The 17062-nt window shown below is 41.6% G+C and overlaps 1 protein-coding gene across 1 annotated transcript in view; it reads left to right on the top strand.

Annotated features, from left to right (window-relative positions):
- LOC130179805 (AT-rich interactive domain-containing protein 1B-like) overlaps positions 1–17062 on the top strand; it is a 174365-nt gene that overhangs the window by 23540 nt on the left and 133763 nt on the right. Inside the window, exon 2 of the mRNA XM_056392867.1 lies at positions 1573–1776. Coding sequence (XP_056248842.1) covers positions 1573–1776 — 204 coding nt within the window. The remainder of the gene's footprint in view (positions 1–1572; positions 1777–17062) is intronic.

Below are 17062 nucleotides of genomic sequence, written 5' to 3'. Positions count from 1 at the left end.
ATAACCCCTTCCCCTCACAAGCACTGACATACACCTCCATGCTGTGAAATAACTTTTAGACACCCGAGAGCACTCATTCCTCCCTCTCTGGCTTTCTTTCTCAATCTCTCTCACTACCCAAACAGATTTTTTCTTCTCTCTCTCTCTCTCCCTCTCCTCCACACTACTCCACACACATGCCTCAGTAGACAAAACCACTTTAAAACTAGAGCACCGTAACCGTCCGCACGTAACCTGCTGAATAAAGTGCTCCCATCCCCTGGCATGTCTTCTTGATATTAGCCTGGCAATATGAGGCAGCGGCAATTTCTCCTCTACACTAGATGAGGTGATATTGAGTTGGGGAGAAGAAAGGGAACTGAGGAGGGAGCTGGTGGTGGTGATGGAGGAGGAGGAAAATGTCTGTGTATGTGTGTGTGTGTGTGTGGGATAGGGGGAGGGGGGTGGTTACTTGGAGATGAGAGAGGAGAAGTGAAAGTGTGTGTGTGTGTGTATGTGTGTGTAAGAAACAGTAGGAACAAAATGTCATAAATCACACATGATCCTACACGGCGGAGACAAAAGGGAGAAGGCATGAGAGGAGAAAGGGAAGATAGAAGAACTCCACATTATCTGCCCGGCAGACAGACAAACACGCCGCTACGGGTGACGGATTAGCATTAGCCCGACGCACTGTACTGGAATTTTGCAATAGCTCACTGAGACCCCAAACAACCCCTAAAAAGTCTCTGAAATACTTACAATGGAATAAATCTCCCTTGACACATTCTCTTTCTTCTCTTTGATTTTTTTTTTTTTTTTTTTTTTGTGTGTGTGTGTGTTCATATAAGAAGCTAGATCCCCAGGTGTGGCTTTGGAGAGCAGGTGCTTTGACTGCTTGACTGCCCTGAATCCCCTCCAGGGATTTAAACTTGCAAACCTGTTGCATACGTGTAATGGAAAGTTTGGATCCTTGCCAAACTCTCAACCATTACATGTTCTCTTATAGTAATTCATAGGAGCATAAACTCAGTATAATGATCACTATTTCTGTTATTTGCTGTAAGCAACAACATAGCGAGTGAGAAGGGAGCTCTGTACAGTGATTATTGGCACTGTTGGGCTGTGGTTGTGGGAACAAGGCCATAGAGCTTTTATTGCTATTGCTTCTCATCGCTTTAAACAACATTTACAACTCTTTTAAAACCCTTTCAGACATTAAAACAAAGATACAAGCTTCAGGTTTTAATTAAATCATTTTACTTTGGCTCTCCTCCAGCAAAGTTTGCTCCTGATCGCTGTGCAATAAACATCTTTGCTTACTTAATTCCATTTGTAGTTCATTTATGACCTGTAGACCTTAATTTAAGGCTTCCACTTGCTGTGCAATTATAAAAGAAATCAATGGTGGCTGTGTTTTGGAGTGTGTGCATTAAGTGGACCTCTGTCAGGGGTTCCAACTTGGCAGATGGTGGATGAATTCATTTGAACGCCTCTCAGACAATAGCAATGCGCCTTCATGAATGACTGTGAAATATTAGCCAAGAAAGAAATGCTGATGACGTATCGTTAATCCCTCTTTTACCTCTACAGGTGTCCTCCATGGACTTCATGGCTTTGAAGCGTTCGCAGCTGTACGGCATGGCGAACAATCCCTACTCCACTCCACAGCAGCCAGGGGGTGGTCCTTACCCCTCTAGCCAGCCATACACGTCGCCTCCTCCGCACCGATATCCAATGAGCATTCAAGGGAGGGGCCAACTGGGCATGGGCGGAATGCAGTACCCTCAACAGCAGGTATGTCGACGAACCCAAACACTGCATATGTGTGTGTCTCACTGTGGCTCATGAGCGAGTCAGCCCCCTCTGCAGTGCCATTCCAGTTATTGTAGCTGGTATTATAAGCGATATTGCGGTGGGACGTTCGCTTCTCGTCGTGAACATTCTCCAGCGATTTTCCCCTGAAGGCTTGGCATGTTCAATTTGAGACGCAGCCTAAAATACCAGGCAGCACATCTCACACCCCAGCATGTGGTATTGTCACTCCCGTTCATCACTCAGTTCCCCTTAGACACCCACTGGAGAGAGATGGGTTTGATGCTGTGTGTGTGTGTGTGTGTGTGTGTGTGTGTGTGTGTGTGTGTGTGTGTGTGTGTGTGTGTGCGTGTGCGTGTGCGTGTGCGTGTGCGCGTGCATGGTATGAGTGTAAGGATGTTCATATACCTATGCTTGTTTGATGGAGAATTTGTATGCTTGGTTACGTATTTCTATATGCTTGTGTGTGTGTGTGTGTGTGTGTGTGTGTGTGTGTGTGTGCTTGTTTGTTTGAGCTTTTTTTTTTTTGAATGCACGAGTCTTTGATTATGTTTGTGTGTGTGTGTGTGTGTGTGTAGTGGAATGCTCACTGTGTAGTAAACATAGATGCAGCACACCCGACCCACGTCAGAGTCTCTGTGCAACACAATAGGCCTGTGTTGGAGACAATAGTGCTTCTGTCTGCTTTATTGAGTCTTAAATAAATCCCATTTGGACTGGAAGGGTGTGTGTGTGTGTGTTAGAGGGAGAGATAGAGAGTAAGTATGCATGTGTATTAATCTGTGTGTACTGTATATATATGTCTGCGTGTGAATGTATGTGTCCCACATTTGTAGCAGTAAGTGAACTTCCTCTTCTGTGTGGAAGACGATAAAGTTCCATCAGTGTAGCTTGTAGTGAAACAGCAGTACTGAGCTTCACAGCAAGGGTGGGTGGGGGTGGGGGGTGGGGCACACAGTGTCCCCTGCTGTTACTGCCTGCTATATTTAGTCAGCCTGGACTGTTGGTCTGGACTTGGACATCTCTCATGGGGGCAAGCAAGCTTCCACACATAGCAAGACCACAGGGAAAGAGAGAGAGAGAGAGGGAGGGAGAAAGATGGCGAGAGAAGGAGGAAAAGACAGATGGACTGACAGACAGACTTCCAACATTGTCTAAAAATATTGTAGAAACAGGCACACATGTCGTAGCAGAGAAAATTGATGCATATTGCTCATGTATAAATATGGAGATCACCAACACTATTTCACATTATGCAGTTTATTTTAAGAAAACATCATGTGGAGATAGAGACATTGAGACATTAACAAATTGGGTTAGAGTGTTTCTTAAAGACTTAAAGGGTTACTATACTGGCTTTACATATGTGAAGATGAGTTTACTCATTGTGCGGAGTACATCTCAGACTGAAAACAGTTGCATCATGTCTTTTGTGGCTTTGGAGGAGCTTTCTACAGTGTGAGAAAATTACCAATAATGTTAACAGGTTACTTTGACATTACAAACGAGGGTTGAAGGAGGGAGATGTGGTCGTCTACCAGGCAGCGAGAGAAGTTGCATGATGGGGAGTTTACAAACCCAAACTATGTACTAAAAGTCAAGTTATTTTGGCCTCAATTTGCTGCGTCAGTTTTGACAATCTGTTTAAATCTGTGTCTTGCAAGTTCCGCAGATTTGATGGAAGTGCAATAATGAGTATCAGAATCAGAATGATCATAAATATGTATTAATGCATTTTTAGTTCAGTTTATGTTTCTACTGTTTTGGTTATGGATGTGTGGGCTATGTGTGTTTATAATAGTGATTGTAATTATAAGAAGAAGAAGAATTTAGTCTTTAATTTAAGTCTTTAAGTTACATATAAAAGATAAAATGAACAGCTTAGACAAATACAAAATTAGTAAATTCCATCCACTCTTATTGCAAAACAAAAATGAATAAATAAATACAAATAATAACAATAATGTTGACATACCACTGATGTACTCTATCAAATACTCTCATTTTTGTCTCACTGGTTACACTGTGCTCTGCAGTCCAACAGGGAGGCTTCATCTCAGACTTCATTACCCAAGCTGCAGGTCTAAACCTCCTCTGATGCATTTTGATGATGTCAACACTCAAAATAAGCACTAGTGAGCCTGCTCAGGGGTTTTGCAGTATGATATACACACATTTGGGAGCAAGTGGGGGTGTATATGTAAAGACATGCTGTGCATAGAGAGTAACGCCAATACATGATGACGTACAGTCAGTCACATGCACAAAAATACATCCCTGGTACTGTTTTGTGATGAAATCCTCGGGCGTATTACATAGGGGAGGCTGAGCGTCGGCGTAGCAATCACAGTGTAGCGCTATGGAACGTAATTAGTTCAAATAGAATTAGTTGTTCACTCTGGCTATAGCCATGGGAGCTGCGCTTCTAAAGTTTCTAATTATCTGGCTCTGGCTTTAAAAGCAGCACCACCACATTGCCTATCTGCAACCAGTGAAATCTAGCTCACAGTAATGAGTTCGGAGGAGGAGGTTTAATTCTACTCTCTCAGATGAGCATAATGAGCCTCACCTACAGAAAAGCGGTCAGTGGTCTGATCAGGGAGGAGTGGGGAGGGCTAAAAAAAAAAAAAAAAAAGGATCCCCCAGATGTATACTGCAAAATATACTGTACATCAAATCTTAAAGCGACTGTTGTGGACATGATTTCATCTGTGTCTGGAGGAGGACAAAACGGCCTCTTTCTAAACCTCAAATGTTGCAAAACTGTCCCAGGATCAGCTGCAAAGAACAATCTCACCAGCTTGACTGGCTGCATCAGCAAGAGGGATTGTGGGTGATGTTAAGACGCGGCACGCATTATCCCCCATGATGCATCACGCTTCGGGGCTGAGACCTCAGCTTGTCACAGCCGAGCATGCTGGGATGTTGCCAGGCAACGTGACGTCAACAAAGATATGTGTGTACGTCTATCTCTGAGATTTCCCCAGGACTGATCGACTGTCTGTGTGTGTGTGCGTGTGAGAGTATGTGTGTGTGTCTGCGTTTGTGTAGGGGGTTTTAGCAGAGGAACAAAAGGTCCTCTTTGACTGCCTTTCATTATTATGATTAAATCCTGCTAAAATTAAGCCCCACTCGTATTAGATAAGGACTCCACGGCAATACATACATTTCATGCAGTGGAGGCATTGGATATGTGCAGGGGCTCACCTCCGTCCTTTACATAAGAATGACATTACAGAATACACACTGCAAAATTCATCTTTGTAACAGCTTTGATATATGTACTTAAAACCACTGTAATTACTCCTGATTAGAGCTGCACTACAGTTATTGCAAGTAAACACCATAACCAGGTTTAGATTTTTAAATGAAAGGGTCAGTTCACCCAAATCACAATAACACTTATTTTGACACTTATCCCTAGTCATGTCTAGCCATATCATAGTTTTTGTTTTCTTTGACCAGATCTCTGACATTTCCACTCTCACTTTCTAATAAAGGCATAAAATACCCCAAAAACCAAAAATTATATTGAAAAAAATCAAAAGCAAAATATATATCTAGAATTTGAATCCCCATTAATCAAGAACATTCATTTCCTGTAAACAGTTTTTATTGGAACTACTTCCTACTGAAAAAAAACAGTCCCTCTGAAAACTGTTGACAGCAATGTCTGTGGATTATCCACAGCATCCAGAAGATGTATTATTTACTCACCAGAGGTGAATTATTTTTCAATTTTATGATTTTCTGTGGCTTGTGTACACCCACATATCATCAACTCGGCTAATTTGTTGTTATTTCCGTGTTCATTATTTCCTACAATTCATCGCAACACCTTGACTGAACTGGTCCCTTCATCTGGTTGTTCGCAGTGGAAGGGTTATTGGTGTACAGTACATTTGAACATACTCACAGTGTGTGTAACCCAGAGGCTACGGCTGACCGTTGAGTGCAGGTTGAGTCATTGTTTCTGGGGAGGTGCGTTTACCTGTTCAGGCCCTCAAGCGTAATGTCTGGAGCTTTCTTTCTTTTCTGTACATGCACATTCACATGCATGCTTGTACAGACATTTTCCCGCTTACCTATGCATATGCTGATGTGATCGTACAGGTACTCTCACACATGCACCAACACATTCTTAACACTGCAGTTCAGTGCCAATTAGGTACTCTGCTCATGGCCTCCTTGTCTTAATCCAGTCATAGGAGGCAAGCACAGACACTGAACTGACTGTTGATGTCTCAGAGAGAAAAAAATCAACCTCTGTTATTAGCCTCCAGCAAATAAGCCCAGAACTTGCATTAGGTGTAGTTAGCATCACGCTGCATCTGAATGCATGCGTGTTAAAGACAGTTTGAGTGTGTCAGAAAGGGTGAGAGACAGAGTGTGCATTTGAAAGAGTGTAAGCAACTATATGTGTATGTGTGGAGTGATGGGAGCCAGAACAAACATATCAGAAGAAGAAGAAAAAAAGAAGAGGAAGAGGAGGAAGTAGAAGGAGGAGGAGGCGGGTGTCTTGGGGATGACAGGCCACACGAGAGAAGCGTCACTGTTTGGGAAGTGGAATGAAGTTGAAAGCAAAAAAAAAGAGAGAGAGAGAGAAAAAAAACAGCGCCGCCAATTCCAAGCGTAATTTCCTGTGATGTCAAAGTTGGCAGACAGAGAGGAAAAGGAATTTGAAGGAAACATTAGTGTTTGATGTGAAAAGAGGGGAGGGGTGAGGGAGCAGGAGAAAAAAAAATTTCCTGGGAAATGAAAGAGAGAGAAAGAGAAAAAGGAAGTGTGTGTGTGTGTGTGTGTGTGTGTGTGTGTGTGTGTGTGTGTGTGTGTGTGTGTGTGTGTGTGTGCGTGCGTGTGTGTGTGCGTGTGTGTGTGCGTGTGTAGGGGGTTGAATGTGTCAACGAGTCAGGCAGAAACCATTACCAGTGTTGGCTGTTTGTTCCTTACACACTGGGCCAACTTAATAGAAGCCAAGCATTTAAAGTCAAGTGGAATTGTGGCTGACCCACTGCCTGCTCAGTCCATACAAACCACAGCACCCCTTCACAAGCCCTCTGTCCTTCGCAACTTTGTATTCCTTCTTTCATGCCCCACTCTCTTTTTAAAGATGATTTTTCCGGCATCATCTGTATTCAATAGTCATCATCTGGCGAAGAAAAAAAGAACAGAAAACTTTACATCTGTATTCTTTAAAAATCATGCCTGTTTTCTTTTCAACTGGGCAACATCTGTGTACAATCCTAAATAATTTCAATAATTCAAGATTTTTCTTTGTTTTTATTCGTATCGTGTCTTACATTTATGCAGTACAACAACATGTTTTACAGTGGTTTTCGGAACAGCTGTAACCACTAAATGAAAACCAGTGTGAAGTAGTTGTCTACTTAAAATTTTATTTCATTTTGAAAATAGTTGTAGACACTCAATAAATTTTTTTTGTTGTTGAACGGTTATGATATAATTCAATGCATACACTTTATCCATATATAAAATGAATGATGACCGAATTCCATTTAGGTGCTTCGGTTTCAGGGTCACATTATTATTATGCCTCACTGTCACACTAGCTAGCTAGAGTAGCTAGAGTAGCTGTTCATGATCCAAATGTAAAACTGTCACAGTCAAACAGGCCTGTCCCACAGCAGACATGCTGTCTTACTAGTAAAGACATAGATGTGGCTAATAATATTGCTGAGCAGTGCACCAGGACACTGAAGCAGAACCAGCTAAATGGAATTCAGTTATCATTCATTTGATTATTTCCACCTGTTGTTTTCCTACTGTGACAAAATGTTCTTGTCAGGTCTCTTAATATCAAGAGAAAACAAGTTGGCAAGTGTTTTCTGATGCATGGTGTTTTCTGACAGTGAAAACTGTTAGGTTACATCCATAACCACAACCATGTTTGTAACCACTGACTAAAAATATTGTGAGAGAAACACACTTAAATACAGAAAGTTCTGATTGTGCTTTTAAATGTCCATTTAAAACAAAAAGCTGCAAAAATTCTTGTCTGTCCAAACATCATCTTGTGGGATATCGACTTTAGGGAGTTAGATGGGTAATTTACGGCATCGATTGAGCCCGGTAGGGGGGTTCCTCACCAATGGGGAGAGCGAGGGCCACTTGGAAGCACTTAGGGGCCCCGAGTGCTGGGGTTGTCTATGGGGTTAATGCAGCCAGCGCTGCTGGCTCTGACGGATAGCTGGGAAGCCCCAATAAATCAGCCCCTTTGCCAGGAAAGATGGAGCGAGAGGAGGGGTGAGGGTACAAAGGGGACCACTCCAGCCTCATCACACCCCTCCCTTTTTGAAAGGATCTTGAAACCTCGGAGGCTCGCTCTTCAAAGTACACATCTCAACCATGCAGATACACATCCACACAGCACACACTTTCTTTCTTCTCTCTACTCCACAACTCCAGACCTGCACTCCATGCCAGCCCATGGGACTCTGGGCACCTTACAATTAAAAAAGACATTAGGAGAGAGAGGGGGAGAGCGAGAAAAGGACAGGGGGCTTAAAAGAGGAGAGTGAAAAGGATTGAAAGAAAGGAGGACAATGATATGGAAAGGCTGATTAATTAAGGGTTCCTCTCTGGCTACAGAATAGATGAAGTTTCAGGATCAATTAATTAGCAAGCTAGCCTACGCACGTCAATGGCTCTAATAGCCTGCTCTCATTTGTAACTTTTATTACCCCCCTGCTGTAGAGTGGCTCTCAGCCAATCAGATGCCACGTGGAGATGATGCTACGTGGCCATTAACTGGAAAGGGGGGAGGAACTCCCCTCCCCCTTCACAGACAAAAGTGATGCTATCAATTATATCAATGTAAGGTGTGTATACACTAGAGCGAACATAAAAGAAGATGGCAAAGCAGAGCATCTATTAGTATATGTTTTATCCTCTCAGGAGAAGCATGGCATACACATTATAAATAAGACTAAGTTGTGATGAATAAGATATGACCCAGTGGATTATACTTTTTCATGTGAGCCATTAGTTAAATTACATACCCAGCTGTCTGTTAATTCTTGCTTTTGCATTAGTTGTATGAGCTGCAAACTCCATTATTCTCACTCAGGCAGGTGAAGTGATGGTGGAATTTAATATAATTTAGTGTTGAATGCAGGCAAGCAGTGTAAAACGTCACAAACGGCGTGTTTTTGAAAGATCCAGGCTCTGCGCTGTGTGTCTGCAGCGCTCTATATGTGCCTATTGATAAGATAAAAGAGCAGAGAGATGAAAGTGGAGCGAAACGGAGGGAGCGAGGAAGAGAGAGGAAAGAAAGGGATGCTTTACGTCTTTGCCGAGTTACAAGGGGATTAGTTGCTGCTCTAATTGGCTCACCGAGAATTCATCTCAGTTTTCATCCAGATTAGAGATAGATTTTTACACAGGTCAAGTCTGCTCCAGCATCTCGGTTTCTGGGCTTCATTTGTAGAACGGAGAAGTGAAGAGACGTGACACGCCGTCAACATTTGAAAACAGATCTGAGAAGGCGTAGATTGGCATGATCAAGGTGTTACTTAGATTTGAGCCTCTGTATATTGGTGTTTGATTGGTAGAAGAGAAGATGAAGACATAGCCCAGTTTTATAGACCATAGAGTCGAACTTCAAAGTGGGTCTAAGATACTGTATTGACTGGAATATAAGTCAACCTGAAGTTTTAGATGAAACCCACCTTTTAGCAATATCTGTTTCTGAAGATGAGAATAAATAAAACAGTTTCTGTAGTTATTTAAAGAAAGCACTGTAAACATAATAAATTATAGCCTTCAAACGTTCTCCAGAGAATAATCATCATTACATGGTAGATTAATATTAACCGAACATCAGGAACACTCTTGGAAGCACCTGGTGGAGTTGCACTCAGGTAACTACTGTTTGTTCTCAAAAGTAGCAGAGAAAGAGAAAGCAGGCAGAGAGAGAACGTGTTCAATATTTAAGTGTAAAACATTATCTTATATTCGGGCGGGTTTATAGATCTTTTTAGTCAATGTGGCAAGTTGGTGGTGTGTGTGCTGTGTTTTTTTTTTCATTTAGAGATCTCACAGTGACGTATCCTTGCTACTGTGTTTTTCCTTATCTGAGTGAAACATGATTAAATTCCCATCAAGGTGGTTGACATGGTGATGAATAAATATTGGGTAATTATAAATATTTAAGTTGAAGTAGAACAAACTTTAATCATGTTTAATTTGATTCTCAGTTTGTCGCGAGGACGTTCTGTGATAGCTCTCCTCCTGTCTTCAAGGTCAGAGGTCACAAGCAGATGCAGAGCAGCCGGGAGGAAACAGAGGTTTACTCACGAATACAAGGTGTTGACTCGGTGAAGGCACAGTACACGAATGTGTCACTGTTCAAAAGTGTCACGGACAACATCTGCCTACCTGCCTGTAACCCTTTTACCCCATCATCCTGACATCGCCAACACACCTGATTCATCTCTAACACACCGTACAGTATCCGCACTGACCTGAGGGAACTCGACAATCCATCGTGTCACTGTTATTTAACACGGCTGCACCTCAGAGCGCCAGCATCCAAGAAAGACAGCCGCGCAGCAGGGGATGTAAAGTACGAGTATAATCTTCCTGTGCTGATGTCGACCGCTAATGGTGAACAAGCTTGTTTCAACTAGAAGCCCCCACCTACCCCTCTCCCTCCCCTCCCTCCCTCCCTCCCTGTTCAAATGTAATTGACATGACTCCTACACAAGTTCGAGCCTGTCATCACAGCGAGCGTTGAAAAATGAGCCGAGCTGCTGTGTGCTGAAATGATTGATCTTTAGGGCTATTTTGCGCTGAATTGTGATGTTTACATGTGTCACAAGTCTTTCTTCCTTCTCCGCTTTGCAATTTAATGATAATTATTTTCTATCTGTTAAAACTGAATGTAGTCTGTAGTTAAGATGTAGTATTAGTTACTCTTATACCCACTTAATTTCCAGAATAAACACTGAGAAATTCTGTGTTAAGAAACATTTCAAGTGATCAATGATCTATTTAACAGTCTCTCTTACACTCTCTCTTTGGGAGAGCCTGCTGTAACTCCTTCAGTATCAGGCTCATACAGATTTGTTTTTTTTTTTCCTCTCCCTCTTTCTCAATTTCCCCCTCTCTCTTCTGTCTTTCTTGGATCCAGATTGGGGTCAGGAGTTTAGTAGGGGAAAAACATTTGGAGCCAGTGGCACAGGGCCCAGAGCCTCATGCGAAAAAAAAAAAAATAAAAAAAAAAATAAAACGCTGTTCACACACACATTACAGAGAGCATTAACCTGCCCTGCTCTGCCTCTCCAAATGTCTCCATTACGGCTCTGCCTGGAACAACACAACCACTGCTAGTCGCAGCCAGCCAGCAATAAAACGCCTGCTACGAGCAGCCTCTCTCTCTCTCTCTCTCTCTCTCTCTCTCTCCCTCTTTTTTTCTTTTTTTTTTTCTTTTCTCCGTCAATAGATGTGAGCAGAGACAGAGAATTAGAGAGAGGGAAAAATAAAGAGAGACAGACGGGGGCAGAGAGCAACGTTTGGCAGTCTTCAGAAAGGGATCCGAGATGAAAATATAGAAAAAACACGCCTGTGTCTATCAGTTGATGGCTACACTATCTGTTTGCTTTCACTCGCCGTCAGTGCGATGTTGATGTTATCACCAGGTCGATAAGTCACAATCTTTGAATAGACCGGCTTGTGTTTTCATTTGGGAATAAAAACCTAACAGTATATGAGGTGCACCATGCTTCATACAAAAAAAAAAAACAAAACAAAAAAAGCCCTGCAAATCATCCGCAGCTTGCGTTTTCTTTGTTGCCTGAATGTGACTGTGTTGCTTTATTTTTATATTTTGGTTTGATGTGTAGCTTCTCGGTTCAGGTTACTGGGATGTCACGATTGAGAGTCCTGTATATCACTCCCCCCTGTCCCTCACTCTTTCTCTCACTCTTCCAAGGGCAGCTCATTCCTGAGGTGTCAAGGGCCTCCCGATGTATGAGGAGGGGGAGGAGCGAGAGAAAGAGATATCAAAGAGAGGTACTGCGCGACGGAGAGCACCGTCACCTTGGGGGGAGAGATACGAGGACGATGACGCGTACGGTGATGCGTCCCCTCGTCTCTTCCTTATGTTTAATCATGAGACTGTTGATGCTGATCCTTCCCTCCGATGCCTTGCATTTCGTTAAGGGTCTCACCTTCGCCTGCAATTCACAAACCAGCGCTGGTGTTCACATCTCGTTGCAGCTGATCTTATCACCACACCGAGCTGAAGAGGCAGGTTGATTTGTTTTGGTTCTGCGTGTGATGATAACCTCTTGTCAGCTCAGCTTGGATGTGAAAGAACTAACGTGATTCTTTAGATGTCAACTTTCCATGTTGCAGAAATGGGGAGAGGTGAGGTTCATATTACCAGAGACAGACTTTAGCAAGAGCAAAGCCACTGTCTTCTTATGATGAATGCACTTTTGTGTGAGGGTACTTGATCCTGTGGTTCAAACACACACTAGATTAGAAAGCTTATTGTAGCCTTATATCTAATTTTGTATGAATCATTGGCAAACTAGGTGTTGTCTAATGACAGGTGTGTTGGAAAATTAAAGCAAAAGAAAAAGTAAAATTCCCACACATCGTCACCGAGTTTATCAGAGATGCAATGTTTTGCTTTTAGATTGTCATCAGGTATCATATTCACAACGTGAAATTTCAGCATCTTTATACTAACTAGAGCCACAGGCTGCAACAACCGGTTGAAAGAGAAACCAAATCTCAGACAGTTGAACCAATTACCACATCAATTATTGATAAAAACAAAACTAAAATGAGACTAACAGTACACATCAAGATCCATAGAATTCAAAATGAAAATTAAAAACAGAAAACAGGAAAAGGGTTTTTAAGGATTTTTTTCATAATAACAATCAGATCTTTTTTAAAAACTATTTTCTCTCTCCGGTTTTGTATTTTCAGCAGGAAGCTTTTCATTCATTGACAAAATAATTTAATCATAAAAAATACATTTGAAAATATTAGTTGCTGTTGAATGAATGTTTTGCCTTCTTTTTTTTTGTGAGTGTGATCATCACATGTCACTGAGTTCATCCAGTGAGTCGGCAAGGGATGTAGGAATTTATCAGGTCTTGGTGAAGATGTGATCCTTCAAGGAAAACCTTTCAAAGGCTCAACATCCTCATCTTATTGGTTTTATGTTACTTTGTCAATTCTTTCTTTCTTTCTTTCTTTCTTTCTTTCTTTCTTTCTTTCATAAGACATAGTAAGTCAGATAGCAAGAGGAAAAGGAAAGATGAAGGTCAGCTGAAAAATGTCACCTGGATAATTTAAGTGTTTCAGGCACTTATGGCAAATAAGCTGAAGAAAAATAGATGAGGCGAGTGCCACAGTTATTTTGATACCAGTATACTTCTTCATTCTTTTGACTGAAAAGATCTGTCAACACTGCCATTTCTCCCTTACTGTTTCCCTGCTGCGCTTGCCTGCTGAAACTTCCTTTGATTATCTGCCTTGAAGTTTGCTTTTAGATTTGCTAACTGAGCCTGGATGTTACGAATTTCTCTGTTTCATTTTGCTCCCTGTTTACAAATATAATTATTTTAATGTAGCCAGCTTTTGCATATTCACATCCATCCTTTCAGTGATGCTGCGATTAACCCATGTGACTGTAAATCTATTTTGTAAGAGCAGTTGTCTGTCAGAAGGTACAGTAACTAAACCCTACAGCTATACAGTATAGCATGCTTATTTCCAAACATCTTGGACTGTTGCTACCACCAGAACATCTTACATAAGTAAATTGGAGCATTGTGAAACCTCAGAATGACCCAGGGCTGTTATAGGAAACTGATTTACCTTCTTTCTTTCTTTTTTTTTTTTTAAATACTGAGAAAGAAAAATGGCTGCTATTAAGAAAAATAACACCAAACTTGCTACAACAAGTATTTGATCAATACTTGTCCTTGTATGATTAGGCCATAGTAATCAAATAAAACTGAGATATGTTTAGCTTTGTGCCAAATTAATTCATGATTAATTAATTAATGGACAGGAATATATATAAAAATGTCAGTTTGAATCGATGCCGATTGGCTTTTAGTGTAATGTATGCTAATGTTAGCAGAGCAGGTATATGATAGTGCAGCATCAGTTGCTTCATGAGATATAGGTATAATATAGTGTATTCTGTCGTTTCTTTTCATCAGTGTGCCATCCAGTGACTGCAGGGAGGGCTGATTATTTGCTATTACTATTATTATTAACTTTTTTTTTTTTATTGTGAATTCTATCTGTATAGATCAGGGGTGTCAAACTATGTGCTACAACAACAGTGCATTTTTTTTTTTATCAGTTCAGCCAAAGACACCAGAGCTGTGTCTTTTTAAGCGGGTTTCGAGTATGTTGTGCTGTGGCAGTGGAAATGAGACTTAAATAACTATGCATACTAAATCTGCTTTATTTATTTTATTATACTAACTGCCAAATTGGAATAAACTGCTTAATTAGAGAATTAAATTGGAAAATTCTTATATAGAACATGCAGCACTATATTCTATACCTGGTGATCCTGATGCCAGTGGGATACAGTATCGACCTGTGTGTCTGTCTCTCTTCCTCAAATTATGTGAGAGTAAGAGAACTTTTCGATCCACTGAAACTCCTTCACGTTTTCTTCCTCTCTCCATTCGTCTTCATCGCTATTTCACATTACCCCCATTCCTCCTCTAAGACTCTCCTTCCTTCCTCTGCTTCGCTTTCACACTTGTCTGTGTAGCCCCTCTCTCTCCACATATCTCTCTGTCTGAATCACCGTCTTTATCTGTCTCTCTCTGTCTTTATCATGTGAAACATCACTTTATCCATCCCCTTTAAGTATTTCAGGCTGTAACACCCTTCTTCTATCTCCCTCCTGCCTATCTCTCCATATCTGCCTCTCTAAACATCTTCCTTTGCCATGGTCTGTATCTCTTCACATTTCTGTATCATGCTTTTTTTTAATGTCGTTTCTTTTCTGTTTCACTCTTTGTCAGCTGACCCGACTTCATCTTTTTTTTATTAAAACCTTTCTCTCTCTCTCTGTCCTTTATTTTTTTTTTTATTTTAAGTTGGCACTTCTGTGGTGCTAATTCTGATGCAGTGCCTGCGTGTGCCTGTCATGCCTGTCAGTGTGTGAATGTGTGCGCGTTTAGGGGTCGGGGTGGTGGCTCTGCTTAGCGCTCTGGTTGGCTGAGCCCATCTGTCACTCAAAAAGGGGCGACCTGTGGTCCCGGTCGCCAGCCAGCCGTATCGCCACCTCGACAGAATTATGAAAATTCCTGTCTATTGCTCATTGGCCCAATTGAATTACAAGCAGTGCCTTGTTCCGTGCAAGGTTTTTAAACGGCTGATTTAAGGCGCACACACATGTGTGTGCGCATACTCGCACAGCGCTGCCTTGGATGAGGGTTAGCATGGCTATTTATTCCCTCCATTTGCAGAGCAGGAAGATATTGTCTGCCTTTTCATACAACTCTTGTTTTGATAGATTTTTGATTGAGTTCTTCTCAGTGTTTGTGTGCGTGTTTGTGTCTTTGTATCTTAATATGCCACCAAGGCTTTTGTTTTCATCACACTGTTTCTGCAGTTTATGGTGAATTATTTGCTTCGCAGGACGTCTATTCTGTGTCATTTCTCCCTACAGCACTTCACATCTGTTGTCATTTCATTACAGACATTTATTTGACACCGTGTGCCTGCCAAGACACTCTGGATAAATCACACTGTTATTTTGTCTGTTTCCACACACCTGAGTGGAAGGAAAAGGCAGAAAATGGTCTTATTTTCTACTTCCAGCAGTTATTTTTATTGGTATACGCAACAGCACAGTAAGTCTGTTTATTACTAAGCATATTCTCAGTCAAAGAGAATCAGGTTTCAGGGAGCTGCTGTGTACTCGGTAGGTACAGTACATTCATACGGTCGGCCCCGGCGATCAAACAGAAGCTGCATTTGAATGACTCTTTCTTCCTTCCCAAAGCCACTGTGACAGGTTGCTACTTGTTAGACCTCCAGTCTACCTGCCGTCTCTCTGCTTATTTGACTGACTGACTGGCGGTATTTCTGTTTCTTTTTTTCGTTCGTCTCAGTGTATGTCTTTCTGCTTGCCTACCTGATTGCCTGTCTACATGCTTGCATATCTGTCAGTCCCTCTTCTTGAATACACTGAAAAACTGACTTTCTTCAGAGGACAAGTTTTTATATAGAAAGTAGTTATAGGCAGCTTGAAATATATAAACTATACTTCAGTTCTGCACTTGCAATAAGCACATTTGAACATGACAAGTGTTTGAGCGAGGGATTTCTGGCGTTCGGGTGTAAAAACAGACCTACAGATAGAGCTGGACAGTTCATGCACGGAGAGTACTAAATGGTAGGCAGCCACCTTCAATGTTGTTAATGATAGATGTAACACTAGAGAAATTTGGACATCAGTGCCCCCAAATTATGTTATTTAATTTTGCATACTTGAAAATGCAAGAAATAGGAATCATGTGACATTATACAAGAAGCTCGACACACTTATTTTTAACCCATCGAGTCATTCATTTGATTCTGGTAGGAAGCAAAGAGACACAACAAACGTAACATTGGTGTGTTCAAGCTTTCTCACTCCAACACGCTTCCTCGCTACGTCCCCAGTCTATTTTTACGTATAAAATCCCAGCAACTCAAATTGACAATTGTAAAGACAACGGAAACTAGTGTAGTTTATTATTTATACATTAGCTTTTCAGAGTTATTTCAAGCACCGAGAGGATTTTCGGGGGGGCAGGGCAAAAGAGCAATTCTCTGTTAACCCTTTTCCTGTGTTTTGTCTTTCTCTCTGCCTACATCTATCTGTTCCGCTGTCTGTCTGTCACTGTCTCCCCAATATCTGTCTGTCTGCCCGTCATTGTGTTTGTCTGGAAAAGGAACCCACCCACGGTTGTCTGGTCTCGATCTCCATGGCGACCTAATCCTTACCAATCCCAGAACAGTAGTGTTCCAGTTGAGACCCAGTGTGTTACACCAGCCTGTCATCACTGATCACTGGATAGACTTGCTTCTGTTTTATCGCAGTGGCTTTGATCCACATCTAATGACGTGTGTGTGTGTGTGTGAGAGATAGAGAGAGTGAGCATTTGTTTGTCTTACTTTAACAAATCCCCATACACAGAAAACTTGAATTCATGTGCATTCATTTGAGTATGTCGGTGTGTGTGTGTGTGTGTGTGTGTGTGTGTGT

Source organism: Seriola aureovittata, chromosome 13 (genome assembly GCF_021018895.1).
Source record: "Seriola aureovittata isolate HTS-2021-v1 ecotype China chromosome 13, ASM2101889v1, whole genome shotgun sequence".
Taxonomy (NCBI): Eukaryota; Metazoa; Chordata; class Actinopteri; order Carangiformes; family Carangidae; genus Seriola; species Seriola aureovittata.
The sequence above is the reverse complement of the archived record's forward strand: the minus strand, read 5'-3'. Positions and strand labels throughout refer to the sequence as shown.